Source organism: Polistes dominula, unplaced genomic scaffold, assembly GCF_049000335.1.
Source record: "Polistes dominula isolate Pdom_NZ unplaced genomic scaffold, Pdom_raw_medaka contig_73, whole genome shotgun sequence".
Classification (NCBI taxonomy): Eukaryota; Metazoa; Arthropoda; class Insecta; order Hymenoptera; family Vespidae; genus Polistes; species Polistes dominula.
The window spans coordinates 9,625,150-9,641,898 of NW_028300951.1; the positions used below are offsets into that span (position 1 = coordinate 9,625,150).

The following is a 16,749-nucleotide window of genomic DNA, read 5'->3' on the forward strand; positions in this document are numbered from 1 at the left end:
CTTTAATTTTATATTCAAATAGATTTCGAATTATGTGAAATTACTTACTTTTTTTTTTTATAACGCAAGGAGTTCATTATTCAATTTTAATAATAATCATAATACTATTTGGATACAGAATTAAGTGAAATAAATGAAAATTACTGAGGTAAACGGCATTGTATTTGATTGACAGATCACAAATAATATTCTTTGGTTATTTATATATATATGTACGTATGTTCGTACATATATGATCATTTTTAAATAGTAGGAGATAATATCTATATACATCTCTGCATATAACTTGTAAAAAGAAATAACACGATTTAATATGTGTATATTTACGAATTGCACTCTCGCCGTAAGTCAAAAATTTTACCAACGGACCATTTAGGAACCAAATGTTTCTAATTATTTGTAAATTATATTTATTTTTACTAAAAATAGTTATTCCGGTGTACATGAATAAAATGAAATAAAAAGAACGAAAAAAAAGAATAAAAAAAAAAATAAATAGTAAACCAATTAATCTTACGTCGCAACCTTCATTAACAATCAAACTCAGTTTCATTGTACTAAAAAAATATTAATATACTAATCGTTTAAAAGTGTTAAGATTCTCTCTGCATTACATTTTTAACAAAATCATTTTTCTTTCGATTTTTTGTTCAATGATTTTTACAATAGACATATAAATATGCAATAATTACATTATTATTTAAAGATAACAATATTCACACGTATAAAGTGTTTGCACTGTGTAAATGCTACAGCCTGTATTCAAACTAAAGCAGCCTAATAAATTGAAGCACATTTTTTTTCTGTTTACATTATTTTTCGTACATAAGACTAACATTGATTTTTTTTATTTAGGTATTTACGCAAAACTCGCTGTGTCATGCCTCGAGATTTTAATCATTGTTTTTCAATTATTTTCCACGTTCAAATGAACAAACAAGCAGAAATATAAAAACATATATAGATGCTCTCACCAACAGTAAACCGACGAGCTCTAACTTCCTTTCAGTCAGTCTTATTAAAACTCTCCTCCCTAATTCTCGTTTTCCATGAGTAATTACCGAAGGATAAAATAAACAGGCGGAAAACAAGGAAACTAAGGCGACGACTGAAGTAACTGAAGATATGAATATCAAGTATAGGAAGAACAAATTTGTTGAGCTGTCTTTAAAATATCCTTTTTTTTTCAGACGCCCCTCTAATGTAGAAGAACATTTTCTGCACTTTCATATAATATTTAATTGTACACGCTTATAATACATATAATATACACAGCTTGTTTTTGAAAAATTATTAATTAGGGAATGAAATGTTGGAACAAATGTGTGTGTTGCATTTGAAATTATAAATAAAGAGGAGCACTAAGCTCGACGAATAAATCAATACACTAGTACAAACTGAGACATATTTTTTGTTCTATATGATTCAATGTAAGACATAATAATACATCATGAATAATTTCTACTTAACTCAACAACGTTCACATATTTGAGATTTTTCTCTAATTCATAATCTTGTTATACGTTGAATCATAAACACAGCTTATAATCATATTTATCACAGCATATAATTAATATTATTAACATAATTGGATTCTTTTATTAACCACAGAATCATCTCTCGTGTAACGTTTAAATGTACTTTAAAAAAAAAAAAAGTTTTGATAATATTTTATTTCAAGGGAGATTATTAATAGCACAATAAAGGAAATGAAAGGAAATGAAAGAAAACCAATAGAAATAAACATGTACATAAAAGGAACTGACTTTTTATAGTATCAATACTGACTGTCAACATTTGTAGATGTTTAAAATAATGAAATATAATAAATTTGTCCAAAACATAAAAAGTCAATTAATTATTATACATCATACTAATACTTTTTAACACAAACAGAATAATTTGTACTGTTGGTTTCTTCTTTTTTTTTCTTTTTCAATGAAAGTCGGCGAACTATATGAATATAGATATTTCTTTTTTTTTTTAAGGTTTTTCATGAAAAAAGCAAATTTACTATAAGATAAAACAAAGTATTTGACTTGCTTCTTTGTTTTAAGATAAATAACGTCTTACAAATGCACCACTCCCTACAGCAATTTCACTTGTATTGTCAACTATATTTTTTCTGTTTTTTTTCTTTCTTTTGTTTTTGTTTTTTCTATCATTTCCGTCAGCTTTTTATATCCTTATTCGATAATTGTACGTTTGACTAACGTTTCATTTTCCTTTTCCTTGTTTTCAATAATTGTTGAATATAACCTGCATGACGGAGAAGCTTCGAGTTTTTAATAAATAAGCAATGTAAGTGAAAATGAGCGAGAGAGAGAGAGAGAGAGAGAGAAATAGATAGATAAATAGATAGAGAGACTGGTAACGGTAAATTACACAAGGTGCAAATCCGATGGTCATTCGAACTTTTACCGAAATATCTCTTACACGATTATAATTAGGGAATAATTTAATTAAATTAATATCTCCTAATGTGTATATTTATCACGTCATGTTAACACCAAGTGCCTGTCTGAAATGCTCGTATACTACATAACTAATCGATACAGCCGGAGCAACCTAGAATAAGAAATATTTTATTTAGTCTAATTGAAGATTTGAGAATATATGTGTGGTTTAGATTTTAAAATCGTACCTTAAGAAAATTCGGAGTTATTCCTCGATACAAACCGCGAATACCTTCTCTCTTAAGAATATCTTTGAAAACTCCGATCATGGTATTTGAATCAGTTCCCGTTGATATTTCGGCTTGCAATTTAGTTCTGACTAGAGCTAATGGATACGAGCATACTTGACCTGCAGTGCTGGAAGCTGTACCACACAACAAAAGCACCCAAAAAGCTGGTTGCTCGTTTTTCTTATGCGTTCGTAAATAACTATTTTTCAGTGTCTGCAAACAAATGATGAACGTCGTTATTATTATTTTTTATGAAATTTGTGTCAAATAGGAGAAATCTAGTGAACAAATAAATATCTTCCTATCAATTGAAACTAGGAAGAACATGCACTTACTTCGTATACAGCTAAATCAATTCCAGCGTAAGGAAGAATTCCAATTAAATTGGGAATGTAACCTCTATAAAAAGATTTCCAACCACCTTGCTTGTATATCTTATTCGCTGCATCGATTATACTCGAGAACTCACCCGTTTTACGAAGGGCCAGTCTCGTTTTGAGTACCTGAAACGTGAAAACCACGATGATAAATGATAAATGGTTTATTCATTTCGATTAATACTGTGATAAAAAGAAAATTCTAAAAGATCAAAATATAGTCTTTGTACCTCGAGAGGATATATAGCAGACTGACTAATACCACCGGCCATAGATCCAGCCACGAATCTCTCATAGAGTCCAAGTTCTCTAGTGTCATTGCCTTTGATAGCTCTCTTTACTTGTTCGTAGGCCATGAACTTTAGGGCAGTCTCTGGTCCTATTTTAAGTACGTTTATACCGTTTCCTCTCCACAAGCTTATAATGCCACCTTCGCGTAACATGTACCTGAAGCAACTGGTAATGTTACAATGCCGTGTTCCATGGACCTAAAATAATAGAGTCGTATGCTTTATCTATGTTCTTATTAATATTTAAATTACCTTTGATTCGTACCAAATGAATAATAAATTAAGTAAACAAGATTAATAATGTAAAAATAACATACTTGGAGGTAAACTTTAATCCTATCCAAAGGTGCTGTGCATGTTCGTGAAACTCCACCAGCGATACCGCCAGCTAATAAATGTCGCCACCACATTCCTGAGACCATTTCACTGTTCGTAAAATCGTCTGGAACTCCCATATCCTCTCCGATATCCATGTACTGTAAAATTCAAGAATCCGATAATAGAAGATACGTGCATGTACATAATGTGTATATGTGTATAATGTATAATGTATATTATTTCTACATAGTCTTCCTTATTTATAATATTAGTATTTAATGAACTAACCGAAAGGGTCATTTCCGACGATCGTAAATGGAAAACCATATAAATTGTGAAGAAAAATTTCAATAAATTACACATAATGACCGTTTCGTTTATTGCACTAATTATAAGATAAACCTAATGTACAAAATCTCTTCCCATTTCTATCGCTATTTTTGATTAAAATCGTACCAAAATAGTGTCATCTTGTCACTATTCTTCTCATCAATTCTTCTCTCTCACTTTCCATCCTTTTTTTCGAAAAGAAACAAGATAAATATTTCATTTTACTGACTTTCTATTTAACACTTAGCCGACCGCTCGGGTAGATCTACCCTTTTCCAAGGTAGTCGGTTGCCGGCCGCTCGGGTAGATCTACCCTTTTCATCTGAGGAACGCTTCTTTCTCTATAGAGTTTATTTATATAGGGTACAACATATAATCAAATGCACCAATTTTTGAAATTTTTCATTGCTTATTATTACAGCTCTTTATTTTCGGGATTTCCGATGGAGTCTTTGCCAGCCATAAAATTATTTTCTAGAACACTACTTCAGAAAAATGCACGGTGGAGGAGCGCAGTTTGGCCTTTCCGAACGTGGTGGAAACTGTAGGGGTCTCTGTGGGGCGTTCGGTCGGCTAAATGTTAACTATAGTTTAATATAAATTTAAGATAGTATATATTATTACACATTGTCTCGATGGAAGATGTTTATTCTAGTTGTAAGGTAATATAAAAGAAATCGCTGGTTATATAAAATTTGACATTTAAAAATAATTTCTAAAAGGAGTCATTCAAGTAATCATTTTGAAGGCCGACATCTATTTACAAATTTATTGAGAAATTTTGATAAATTATTCATATTAGCAAATTGAATCGTTAGAGTTTTGCAATTAGTAAATATACGAAAATTCGACAAAAGTCTAGACGAGACATAAATGTTTAAAAGAATCTTCATTGTTGATCCAAGTGCACGCGTGATTGACTGCTTGTGACCACCACGTGATTCGTATACTTTTTTCATTTATACGTTTAGTCACACAAATACATATTAGGGGTGACACCGTTCTCGTTATTTTTTCATTTATATTAAAATACAAAATGTAAGCTTTTATCTTTTCTCACATAAATGGAAATAAAATATAATACGACTCTGTGAGATGTAGCTAGAAGAAAATCACTTGGCTTGTTTCCTAATCGAGCTTGAAGGGTAGTACTTAACTTTAAGTAGAATTCGAGTAATATATCACTATCCAAATTATCAAGGTTCTCCATACTGAGTTCTTCTTTTTCTTCCCTCCTTCTTTTAATGTTAAAAAAAAAAAAAAAAAAAAAAAAAAAAAAAAAAAACAAAAAGAAATGAAATCTCTCGAGAAAAATAGAGTAGCTCAAAGCACATTCAAATGACGACTAAAAAGAACGAAACTTGAAAGTCAAATCTTTCATGATGGTGACGGTAACGGGCGAATGGCCAAAAACGAATTACTTGGTGTTACGCCCAATGTCGATTTCTACCTTCCTAATTCAACTCACTAACTAACAAACTAACTATTTCTCTCTCTCCCTCTTTTTCTCTGTCTTTATACAAGTATCTACCTATCTATCCTACTATCTTTGGCAAATATATCTGTAGACATGAATCGAGCGATTATTTCAAATCTGCTTGAAATCCGGGCAAAAGAAAACGCTACAAAAAAAGGTTGAAACGTTCAAGAACACATGTGAACATTTATAAATTAATTTTAAATATTACAAACTTTGTGTAAAGCAAACAATGAAGTAAAGTATTGTAAACATGTAATAATATCGAAAGAAAATCGAGATGAAGTGTCGGATAACAATATCACCTGTCTGCTATCAATGACCGACGTATAATTCGATACGCGTGTTAGCTACAGCTATCCGTACAGAACAATCTGGAAGTAATATCGTGAGTCATGAATATAATATCCATCATTTTTCGCATAAACTATAAGATAACAAAAATATTAAGAGACGTTGAAGAGTAGGGGGATGGATAACAGTCAATTAAATCTCTCTTAGAACGTTTACAGTTATATATTCGTAAAGTCGTCCTTGATGGTGAATAAAAAGGGCAGTAAACGAGATTACACGGGTAGCTTTAGGTTCACATATTTTACATTGAGGCAAAGAAAAAGAAGAATAATCCCCATGGAGCTTTCACCGATTTCTACATTTGGTGGCACACCATAGAAATGCACATTCTTCGAAAAGTTCTTATTTTCACCTCTACAAGCATTCGGCGCTAAGTACGTTACTCTTAGTACACAGAAGAAACACTCACTCGTTGTAAAAGCTCATGATAGCCTTGAAGAAAGTCTTCACAAACTTGATACTTGGATGGAATACTTTCTTGTGTTAGCATGGCGAATCCCTTGTGATAATCTTTAGGTTTCATGTGAGAATATCTTGTTAAAAATAATACAAAAAATGAATCAAAATTAACAACCGTTTACAAGTATTAACAAGTATTGCACTTTCTTCTTCTTCTTATTGTTAATATAATTGAGAAGCGATCGAGAAAGCAATTGCAAAATTGTTGACCAGAAGAAACAATCTTACAACACTGAGCACGATCTCGTCGCGACTGAGGCTTACGTTAGTTATAGAAAGGAAGTTGATCACATGCTTTGCCGAGAAATCCCTACTCTTCGTTTCTCGTTTATCCCTACTCTTTCCTAACGACTCTCGACATACTGGCGGATACTGAGTTGAAAGAAAAAGAGAGGGGGGAGAGAGAAAGAGAGAGAGAGAGAGAGAGAGAGATCTGAACGCACATTTCCCTCGCCACTTTGTCTGCTGTTAATATAGTCGGAATGAAATTCCACTTGGGTCAGATATTATAAGCTAAGTTAAACTTTGAATTTCATTTTTTTCTCCTATGTAGACGATCGAATCTAAGGATTCTAATGGAGTTGAAGCGAACGACATGCAGCGAGCAAGAAATTCATTTATTCGTCTAGAAATCTCTTCTATTTATCACGTTGTAAAAGTATTCTTAAATCCTCCTTTGAGAATTCCCGCGTTAGTTTGATCTGTAAAACGAGATTACTAAATTATTTTTTTATCTAAAGTATTCAGTTAAGTCAGTATAAATTCGGTTGTTTATAATATTTTGCAAGAAATTTATGATATATGATAAATAATTTATAATATATGATAAAATGAGATCAAAGGTTCCTTTCACTCGTATCCTGTTCATGGATAATCATTGGTCATATAACAGCTGTATCTTTTCATTTGTCTGAAAGAAACATATGTATGCATGATGTACATGTTTCTATCCAATTTTCCAAAGTATGAGAAAGAGAAGAGTTTTAAACAATTAAAATTCTATTTAATTCTATACAATTCGAATTGAGAAAAGATATGATAATGAATAATCATATAGACATAAATTAATTATTGGTAATTGTATTGGAATAAAGTACAAGATATGCGTAATACGTCACTTGGAAGTACCCGAAGCTACGCAAGGGGATGACCTCGATAGCTTTAGAAATGGCTGACGAAACGATAGGAATAATTTCATCACTTTGTATAAATATTATTTATATTTATTTTCCTATAATGTCAAAATTTTTAACAAATGAAACATTTTTTATCTCAATTTAATACCTCTTTCTTATCTCATTCATGACGTAATTAAGTAAGATTTCCGTTGTACTGTGAACGACAAAAAACAAAATATAGAGACATAAGAACTCTTTGTACACATATTTCCTCTATACGTTATCGCTAAATGCCGTCATAATTGCACGTAATTTCGACTTTTGTCTCAACCTTTGTGTAATCATTATTCCTAAAAAAAGAAAAACCCAGTAGTTGTTTTGAAATATTATGTAAATAATGATTAAGCTTTGATCATCGAGACATTTTTAATTAGAATAAATAGACTCGTATCACTCAACGCTGTAAAGTAAATAGCAATAAATAATAATTATAATAAGACGTTTTAATCAGCCATGTTTAAAGTTCACGTTCGAGTGACGACAACAACGATGATGACGACGACGAACGACGATGACGATAACAACACTATGACGTAAAAAACAATTTTTGTTTTCGAATACATTTTGAACATATAATTCTGAATGATTAGAACAAAATATTAGCAGTACAATCGTTTAGGATTGCAAAAGAAATCAATGTTGTACGATTTTTAGCTGTATGATATTTAAAGTTCAACAAACTCGAGTATGTGAGTTCATCGAAACGGTTGATACATCCGATGCATGGAGGATAAAAAAATATATATATATGCAGATGATACGTATGAAAAAGAAGGAAGAAAAGGTAGGTAGGAAGGAAGGAAGGAAGGAAGAAAAAAAGAAAGAAAGAAAGGGAGAAACAGCTGGAGACGAGGAAGGTCATACTTAATGACGATCCTCTACGTCATAGCTACGGTCGAGCCTTCTTCGTCGACGAATCAGCGGCGGCCTAGATTGAAGACGATCATGTTTATGGTACACGTCAAACTATTCCCCCTACCACGTTGAGTTTTGATTGGACGAAACGACGATTGTTATGTGTACACTATGTACGAGTAATGCGTTAACGCGACGCTTTCGAAAACGCTCTATTTATGAATCATAATAATACATTTTATGCATATGCATTTATATATGTACAATGCAATTGTTTAGTTTGTCCAATAACAAAATATAAGATTGTTTAGAACCTTAGAAAATACTTACGGTAGAATGTCGCCAATATTGTATAAGTTCATGGATATTGGTGCTTGGTGCATACAAGAGGAAATCTCGCCACTCGTTGAAACTTATATTGAGGCTTCCATCTTTGTCCATTCTGTGAATCAATATTAAAGAGAAATAAAAGGATTATACTGTCCAAAATTGGTAACGGTCTAACTTAGTTTAACGACACAATAGATCATTAATAATATGTCACACTAATTTGTAACATAGGACATCTTACCGTTGTAGCAACTTGGTTGCCTCGCCACGTTCCATTTCTATGCCTAAGTCCTTAAATGCTCTTATCAACTCTTCAAGATCGATCTTGCCTATGAATAAAATGACACGAATCAGTAAGCAGTTTGTATTCAGATTTTTAAATTTATTTTATGAATAGATTTATTTCATTACCGGAAGATAATTTACTTGTCTATAGATCGATTTTTGTATAGATCAAATCAGTCATTAGGTATTTTGGATACAAAATCGCTTATTAATCGAGCAAATAGATGCATACTCGATAAAACAAGATCAATCTTTTCTCTCGCAAGGGCATTACAGTTTAAAAAAGAGAAAAAGGAAAAAAGTGTTTGGTCAAATGTTAAGAGCATAAATTGGCACATGACAGTTACAACGAAAGAGACCGTTCGTTGTACGACTATAGATAATTATTAAAAATTCTTTAAATACTAATGTAAAATAAAGTTCTATTGTATAATATACTCACCGTCTCTATTTTTGTCGAGATCAGAAAATTGAAGACGAAGATTTTTTTCGTGCTCACGAACATAATGTATAAATTCTGCCAAACTGATGTCACCGCTTTTTGTGCTATCCGATCTGGCAAGGAATTTCTGAAAGAAAATGACAACAATATATTACATGTGCACATTATCTATACAATATAAATTATATGAAAATACTTATTTGCAATGACGTGGAATGTAGATGAAATGAAGTTTTTAAAAGCAGTTTATTTTTTATTCAAATAGAAGAAAATGGATAAAGTTTTGATTAGGCTTAATCCTGACGGATCGACGCGACGTAATACTGGAGCGATTAGTTCTTGTTTATCTCTAGGCGAAGAAACCATAGAAATACAATATTGCATAAAATGCTAGACTGTCAAGTGTATCGAATGTTAAGTAAGCAGATTGTACATGTATGTAGTTACATGTGTGCATGTCAAAGATGCGCTTGACCTATTTCCCTCGTGGATACAATAATTGCGATAAGAAAATAATGCCGGTAAGGAAATTTCAAGCTAAATAACGTGAAATAAATGTTATTAATTAGGCTTTTTGGACGATGACTAGACAAAGTAGGTGAACAGGTAAAAATGCGACGAGATCGTCAGTTTACATAAAAATGAAAAAGAAAAGAAAAGAAAGGATTACCTCAGCGTACCGCTGGTGGACACCGACCTCGTGAAGCGCTTTTGAAAGGTCGTGCACGTCGATTCTGCCGTTTCCATCGAGATCGAGCTTTTTGAATATGTTTTCGAGCCGTTCCTCGTCTTGTGCCGGCAACTCGTGGAGGTAGTGCGGTGGCATAACACCATGCACCATGCCTCCACGAGATGCGGGCATTTTTCCGCTTACGCGATTATTCATACAACATTTATACTATGATTACGTTTCTCGCACGAACTTTGTTCGCGTCGAAAACGTTTGTTAGATTTTTCCAATAATAAAATAGTTCAAAGGTGAAAATGCACAAACGCATTAATGTTTTCTCGTGTTATCGACAAATATGACAATACCCTTGTATGTACTAGTGTACTCGATGTTAGTATAGTCTTGGTCGTTTATTAATCGGGGCATCGCATGCAGAATCAGCCGCACACAAAAAATCACAGTTAGGACGCACCCTCTTCCTCTGCCATTTCTGTTAGTAGTATTACTCGAGAAACGATTCTCCGATTTGTCACGACTCGCGTGATATATCCGCCGCACTGCGACGACCGGTGCCTTGCCTTGCTTCCCTACCCTTGCCTTGCCTTCCCCCTTTCTTTCTTTGCTTCCTGTAAAAACGATCGACGTTGGGAGGGAGGGACAGAGGGGGAGAGAAAGAGAGAGAGAGAGAAAGGATGTATAAAACCTTTCGAACGTTTTTCTCTTCACTGTGCAGAATACTCTTCACGCCTAATTCCTCTTATTTGTCGCTTTTTCTTCTCAAAAAACATCTTTTTGTAAAAGATCTTGCTGGTTTGGTTTAATAATCGTGGCGTCGATCGAACAATTCTGAGCAACGGTTTTAGCGCCACTTGCCGATGATGCGGCCAATCAGTAGTCACACCTTTTTCGCGATTACAAATTGACCGTTAGTTTCATCTAATAGCGTTATTAGCGCCACTTTCTTGCTAAACTTAACTATCGCGATTATTCCTTTTGAATATTATTGGTAACATTTTTTTTACTTAAAATCTACTCTCTATTAATCTATTCACAATGGTCTACATGCGTGTTCACCAATAGGAGCGAACTTCCCACTGGCGGGATTTTTTAGATATCATTGAATAACGGTGGAATATATATGCACAGTTTTAAACTAATTTCTTTTTCGTTTTTTAATTTATCTTCTTGAAATAAATTACAAACATTAAGACACTTGAAATATTCTATAGATTCTAAGGGGTAATATGAGACCATCAAAGTTAATAAAAACTATCTAATTATAGAGAAATAACTCATTTAAATTACAAGTATTTATTAATTTTTTCAAAAAATCAATGTTTGCCAGGTAAGGCATTTAAATGCCACCCTCCAATCAAAATATTGTGCTTATTATCGGTAATAAATATATACTTATTTTTTGGTAATATTTCATAGCAGTTTATATTAAATATACTGTATGCTTAACATGATACTTTTGTAGATATTTTATTCATATTAAATAATTATTTGTCTATCTATTTTACAACTGCAGCGAGTTCTACTTAAAATTGTACACCATTAGTTTATTAGAACTTTGCTTGTAAACTATTGATACAGTATGTTAAGATAAAGACAATTTAGAAATACAAACATTAGTATACTATTATTACATATTTAATGAATTTAATTTGAAAACTTTAAACAAATGAATCACACAAATGTGTACCAATAACATAAATGAATTTTAGCTATTTTAAAAATAAAAAGCTCAAATATTTTATAATATTATAATCAGTTCAATATCCATTAAGTAAGAATAATACAAAGTACATTTGTTTAAAAATTACATATCTATTAATGTATTTTGAATATTAAGCAAATTTAGATCTGATATTTGATTAGATAAAAATGTTCAACTCAAAGTTATCACTGGTCTCAGAAACGTTAAAAGTTTAAACAATCTAAAATATTAGTAGATTATAGTATTGTGTACGATTTACCTTAATTAATTGATAATTAATCGAAGGAAGTGTATATTGTAGTTTGAAAGCACCGAATATAAATTGGATGTACCGTCCTCTTTGAAATTCATCGTTAGACTGGCACATTGTCCTCTGTGAAAGTTCTTTTATTGAATGTTGTTTATATGACTTATCCTAAGGCTATATATGTGATATCAAAAACAATATTCGTAATAAATAGAATTCAAGATTATAATGTTCTGATTCTAGTACTTTTTTTTTCAATGCTCCTGCGCAATCATGAATACGAGGGTAAAATTTTCCTGTAATATAAGTAAAGTGTATTAGAGTATTAAAATAATTGTTAATCAAATATCAGATCGAAATTGTTTAATATTCCAAATATAGTAATAGACATTCAATGGTTAAATAAATGTACTATTGTTTAAATATTACTTAATTATAAACCTGCGTATATAATAAAATTTACCTTCCATAAAATATCGAATTAAAATGATTTTTTATAATCGACTTGTGTTATGAATGATTTAATATTAATACGAATGTACTTATTATTATTTTTACTTTAATGCATATTAAATTGATTCTTACAATAAAAAAAAAACATTTAAATAATCTTGAAAACAAAGGACGACCAACTTTTAAATGCGGAAAAAACAAGTATTTCTTCTATTTTTACAGTTATACCAACACGTAGAATTTTCAGTTACGTTTAATGCAGTTTACTCTCTCTGTATATATATATTAGTTTTATATTTGATTAATTTATTTGTTATAAATAATCCTTTCAAGAAAAATTCATTAAATATTTGATAAAAATATATTAATGTATTTATTTCTAAATTGTCTTCTAATTGTTTAATAGTGTATGATTTTAAGTGATACTCACTGTATATCCACATATATTTTCTATTGCGATTTGTTTTTCTAAATTACTGTAGTAATGTGAATATGTTATAAATATAATATTAAATAAAAGTTATTTCTCTCTATCACAAGACATTAAACATATCGTAGTGATAGATTTTCTATGGCAAAATGATTCTCCTAAATTCAACAAATATCAATAATATGAGATCTGATTAGATTAATATTATGAAGGAAAACTTTTGATATAGCTGATCGTTTACGTTAGTATGTTACGTTAGTAGATTTGTGCCATGAATGATTCAATATTTGCGATTTTTAATCTACTTAAAATTAACTTTCAACTCCTTGTTTAATTTTTTAAACATCTCATTGATTTCACACTAGGTGTTGAAAATATTTTTGTAGATTCTCCCAATCAACGAAGCAACTTAAACTTGTTTTTGTATATTTACCTCCCTTCTCTTTTAGAAAAGTTTATGTGCACATTTGTGCGTTTGCATATGTATTTTTAAATAAAATGCATTTGATTTCATCTAAATGTACATTTCTACAAGTGGATATTTTAAATTTCACCATCTAATAAAACTTTTATATTCTTCATTAATACTAATTCTCTTAATAGTTTCATATCCTAATATTATCGTAAAACTGAAACATGCCGATTGAACAAGACGAGCAGATAAGCCCTTTGTAAACATTTTAAGTCTTTCTTCGATCCACAAAATCTTGAACGTGGTAATCATACTATCTAATCTTTGTACTTGTAACCTTGCTCTTACAATGTCTAAAGGATTTGTAATAATAGTTGTTGTAAAACCACCAAGTGTACCAGCCACTGCCTGAATGAATAAGTGTGAAAACCATATTGGAAATATTTTTATAAGTTCATCTATAAAAATCAATTGAAGGAAATTAGTAGGTATTAGTCAGTGCATTACATAGATAGTAAAAAATTCTTATAAAATGGATGAATGATTACCTTGATATACCGTATACAAGCCCCACCAAAGAGCACTATTCGGCACATATGCGCATAAAGATGCTATGTATCCACGATAGAAGCCTCTATAGCCATCTCTATGATATATGGATCTTACAACTTCTATGGATATGTGAGCACGTGACCTTCCAGGCTCTACTTTTAAACCAAGTGGATTCATTCCTAACTGTCATGATGATATTGAACTTATTAGTAAATATATTAATCGGTCCATATTTTCGTTTACTCACCTTATCTATAAAAACTTTATTACTTTTGTTATTGATCCCGAGAACCATTAGATGTTGGCTAAGGATATCAAATGGTACGACTATTGTTTGAGCTACTAAACTAGCAGCACCTCCTGCAATCAATGCTTTTACACGAGAATCTATACGAAAAGTAAGAGTTTCTCTTCCTAACAAATGACGTACTCCTTCATAAGTTGATACGTAAAATACTCCGGATACAATTTGTATAGAACTTATCCAAAAACCCCTGTAGAGCCCAGAAAAACCTTCTAGATTATAAATTTTTTTACAGGCATCTATCATTCCTGTAATTAACATAAATTATTATTAAGTAATGTCTGTGTTGTTAGACTAGATATATTATATGTAATACAAATTTACAGATCCATAAAGAATCTTGAATTTGTCTTTTTCTTTTTAGATTAAAACAGAGGCTCCTTGTATTGAATACTTACCATTATACATGACATTGTGTCTCTGTATTTGAAGTCGGGTTTTTATTACAGTAAGAGGATAAAGACAACATCTTACAGAGAAGGAGGAAAGCATACTCAATGGGAAGAACTTTGTTTTGTCCATCATATCCCATTCTATGGTCCGAATAAAAGGCGGTGCCTCCACAGCGGACATCTTCAACGTTGATTTGTAAGTTAGATCCAAATGTTGCAAGAAAATTAGGTAAAAGTCTTTCTTTTATTTGATCCTGCATATCTCGTTTCTATATTACAGAAAATATCTACTCATATCTCATTATTTCATCTGAATTCTCATAGATCTGAAAATATAGAGAAAAAAGGTATGTCATATTATAAATTTATTTGAATATATTTGATATTACTGTAATATTATATTGTATATGCTTCTAATCAAGAAACTTTAAATGAAAAATTAAAAAAACTTTTTTATTAGTAACAATTAATCTAGCAGTCAACTAGTTTTCTAACCTCAATAATACGATGCTAATTATATTTTAATCGCGCATTTAATAACATCAGTAATACACGACAAGATTACTAGTATTATTTTACACAATAAGATTTCGTAATAAATATTTGGCAACTATCGTTTAACAAGATTAATATGATAACTTATTCGATAAAACATCTTAGTAGAGAAACTTTCACTTGTAAACCTTGATAATCTTCTGCGAATGATTAAACTTTGTTTATTCAATCATTCATGAATGTTAATATTTAGTGCAAATATCACTTGATGCAAAAATATTTTCAAAGTACGTATGATGACAAGGTGCTGGGGGGAACTGTACGACCAAATATAAAAATAGTATATCAATGTTACGGAGAATTATATTTAAAATATAATATATGCATATGAAAGAAAATGACAGGTTATGAAAATATAATAATTTTCTTTAGGAAATGTTAATTTAATTAATAAATGTAGGTGTTAAACCATAGAAACAATAAACAAAAGTATAAAATATGAAATATAATCAATATAACCTGATAGTTCATGGATTCAGTTACTCTATAATCTACTATTCTTCTTACAATTAGATTAGGTTCAGCACATATCAGCATTAATATATCAGTCACGTGACTAAAGGGTTATTGAGTAATAATAATATTTGAGATTTTATTAAACTATTAAATTCAAAGAGCAATTATTAAAGAGCGAGAGAGAGAGGAGAGAGACAGAAAGAGAGAGAGAGAGAGAGAGGAGAGAGACAGAAAGAGAGAGAAAGAGAGAGAGGATAGAGAAAGAGAGAGAGAGAGATTTGATAAACAATACTTCTACTTATTATAGAAAAGATTAGAAAATATAAACTAATTAAACATTTTGCTAAATGTATAGATGAACATATTTTAAATTAAAAATATAATTGTAATGCGATATTAGGTTAAAATTAAAAGAAATAGTTTTTCTCGAAAATTGCATAAAATGATAAACAAAAAAATATTTACTGTCTTATCGACAAGTTCAATGCATGCTCCAATTTACCATCATCCTGTTGGTATTACAGTTTATACTGAAAATATTTTCAAAAATTGCAACATTTCGCGCCAGTGATACCAGGACGTGGGATTATTTCCACACATGCGCGTACTTTAGTCCAGTCAAAATAGCCCTGAAATCGGGTTTTTGAGCTATACGGCTGAAAAAATATGGAAATTATCAGAAAAATGCGTACAAAACTGTGGGCAAAGTAAAAAAGTTCTCAACCACCGGGAAAGGGGTGAAAAAAATTAAAAACTACCCCAAAATACAATTTTTGGATTATATATTGAAAATATCAAATAAAGTTTCAAATAAAAGTTGTAGAGCATAAAATTTTAGGCCTATCTCTCTCAGACCATTTTTCCCCTAAAACGCACCCTTTCACCCCTACGACGGTTCAAAGTACTCAAAAAATGAAAATTCAATAAAAAATATAAAAATTAGACTTTTTAAATTTTTTTTTTTAATTATGTTTAAAAAACTACAAATAACAATCGTAGGGAAACAAAAAATTTTTTTTTTTCATCCCTTCTATTAAAAATCAAGGGGTGAAAACGGTTTTTGCTCGATATTTCGCTTAAAACGGGTTATTTAAAAAAATTTTCTTTTTCATATGAATTTTAAATTTATTTTTTAAATTTTGGTGTTGAATTTATATTTATAAATATTTACCTGTAG

General features: G+C 30.8%; 2 protein-coding genes and 1 long non-coding RNA gene across 7 annotated transcripts; 1 reads left to right on the forward strand and 2 right to left on the reverse strand.

Moving 5' to 3' along the window:
- Positions 1–140: 140 nt before the first annotated feature.
- Positions 141–10,954, reverse strand: SCaMC (Short Calcium-binding Mitochondrial Carrier). 2 transcript variants are annotated; one of them, XM_015323679.2, is made up of 10 exons: positions 10,755–10,954; positions 10,052–10,677; positions 9,382–9,508; positions 8,896–8,983; positions 8,655–8,766; positions 3,671–3,829; positions 3,294–3,551; positions 3,022–3,189; positions 2,645–2,899; positions 141–2,568 (listed from the first exon to the last, which is right to left on the reverse strand). In XM_015323679.2, the coding sequence occupies exons 2-10, from the start codon at positions 10,265–10,267 to the stop codon at positions 2,494–2,496; spliced, it is 1,458 nt and encodes a 485-aa protein (XP_015179165.1). In that variant the 5' UTR covers positions 10,268–10,677; positions 10,755–10,954; the 3' UTR covers positions 141–2,493. The 2 variants fall into 2 exon arrangements, with proteins under 2 accessions (XP_015179165.1, XP_015179167.1); XM_015323681.2 differs by lacking the exons at positions 8,655–8,766; positions 8,896–8,983; positions 9,382–9,508; positions 10,052–10,677; positions 10,755–10,954 and adding an exon at positions 6,242–6,856.
- On the forward strand, positions 8,905–9,376 carry LOC149032729 (uncharacterized). Its single transcript, XR_016176376.1, has 2 exons — positions 8,905–9,007; positions 9,091–9,376. It is a non-coding gene; the product is annotated as an uncharacterized LOC149032729 (long non-coding RNA).
- Positions 10,955–11,346: 392 nt separating the features above from the next.
- On the reverse strand, positions 11,347–15,814 carry LOC107067837 (solute carrier family 25 member 44). Of its 4 annotated transcripts, none has more exons than XM_015323695.2 (5): positions 15,624–15,814; positions 14,568–14,887; positions 14,113–14,417; positions 13,862–14,048; positions 11,347–13,771 (listed from the first exon to the last, which is right to left on the reverse strand). In XM_015323695.2, exons 2-5 carry the CDS (start codon positions 14,740–14,742, stop codon positions 13,452–13,454), a joined length of 987 nt encoding a protein of 328 aa, XP_015179181.1. In that variant the 5' UTR covers positions 14,743–14,887; positions 15,624–15,814; the 3' UTR covers positions 11,347–13,451. The 4 variants fall into 4 exon arrangements, with proteins under 4 accessions (XP_015179181.1, XP_015179179.1, XP_089028041.1 ...); XM_015323693.2 differs by having other exon boundaries at positions 15,576–15,814; XM_089171915.1 differs by lacking the exon at positions 15,624–15,814 and adding an exon at positions 15,245–15,379.
- Between the last annotated feature and the right edge of the window lie 935 nt (positions 15,815–16,749).

Coding starts and splice junctions, on each gene's coding strand:
- SCaMC (XM_015323679.2), bottom strand. CDS start 10,267: ATGAATAATCGCGTAAGCGGAAAAATGCCCGCATCTCGTGGAGGCATG. Junction 8,767..8,895: donor GCAACCAAGTTGCTACAACG/GTAAGATGTCCT, acceptor ATTGATTCACAG/AATGGACAAAGATGGAAGCC. Junction 3,190..3,293: donor CTGCTATATATCCTCTCGAG/GTACAAAGACTA, acceptor TTCACGTTTCAG/GTACTCAAAACGAGACTGGC.
- LOC107067837 (XM_015323695.2), bottom strand. CDS start 14,742: ATGTCCGCTGTGGAGGCACCGCCTTTTATTCGGACCATAGAATGGGAT. Junction 14,049..14,112: donor ATAAAGTTTTTATAGATAAG/GTGAGTAAACGA, acceptor TCATCATGACAG/TTAGGAATGAATCCACTTGG. Junction 13,772..13,861: donor CTTGTATACGGTATATCAAG/GTAATCATTCAT, acceptor TGATTTTTATAG/ATGAACTTATAAAAATATTT.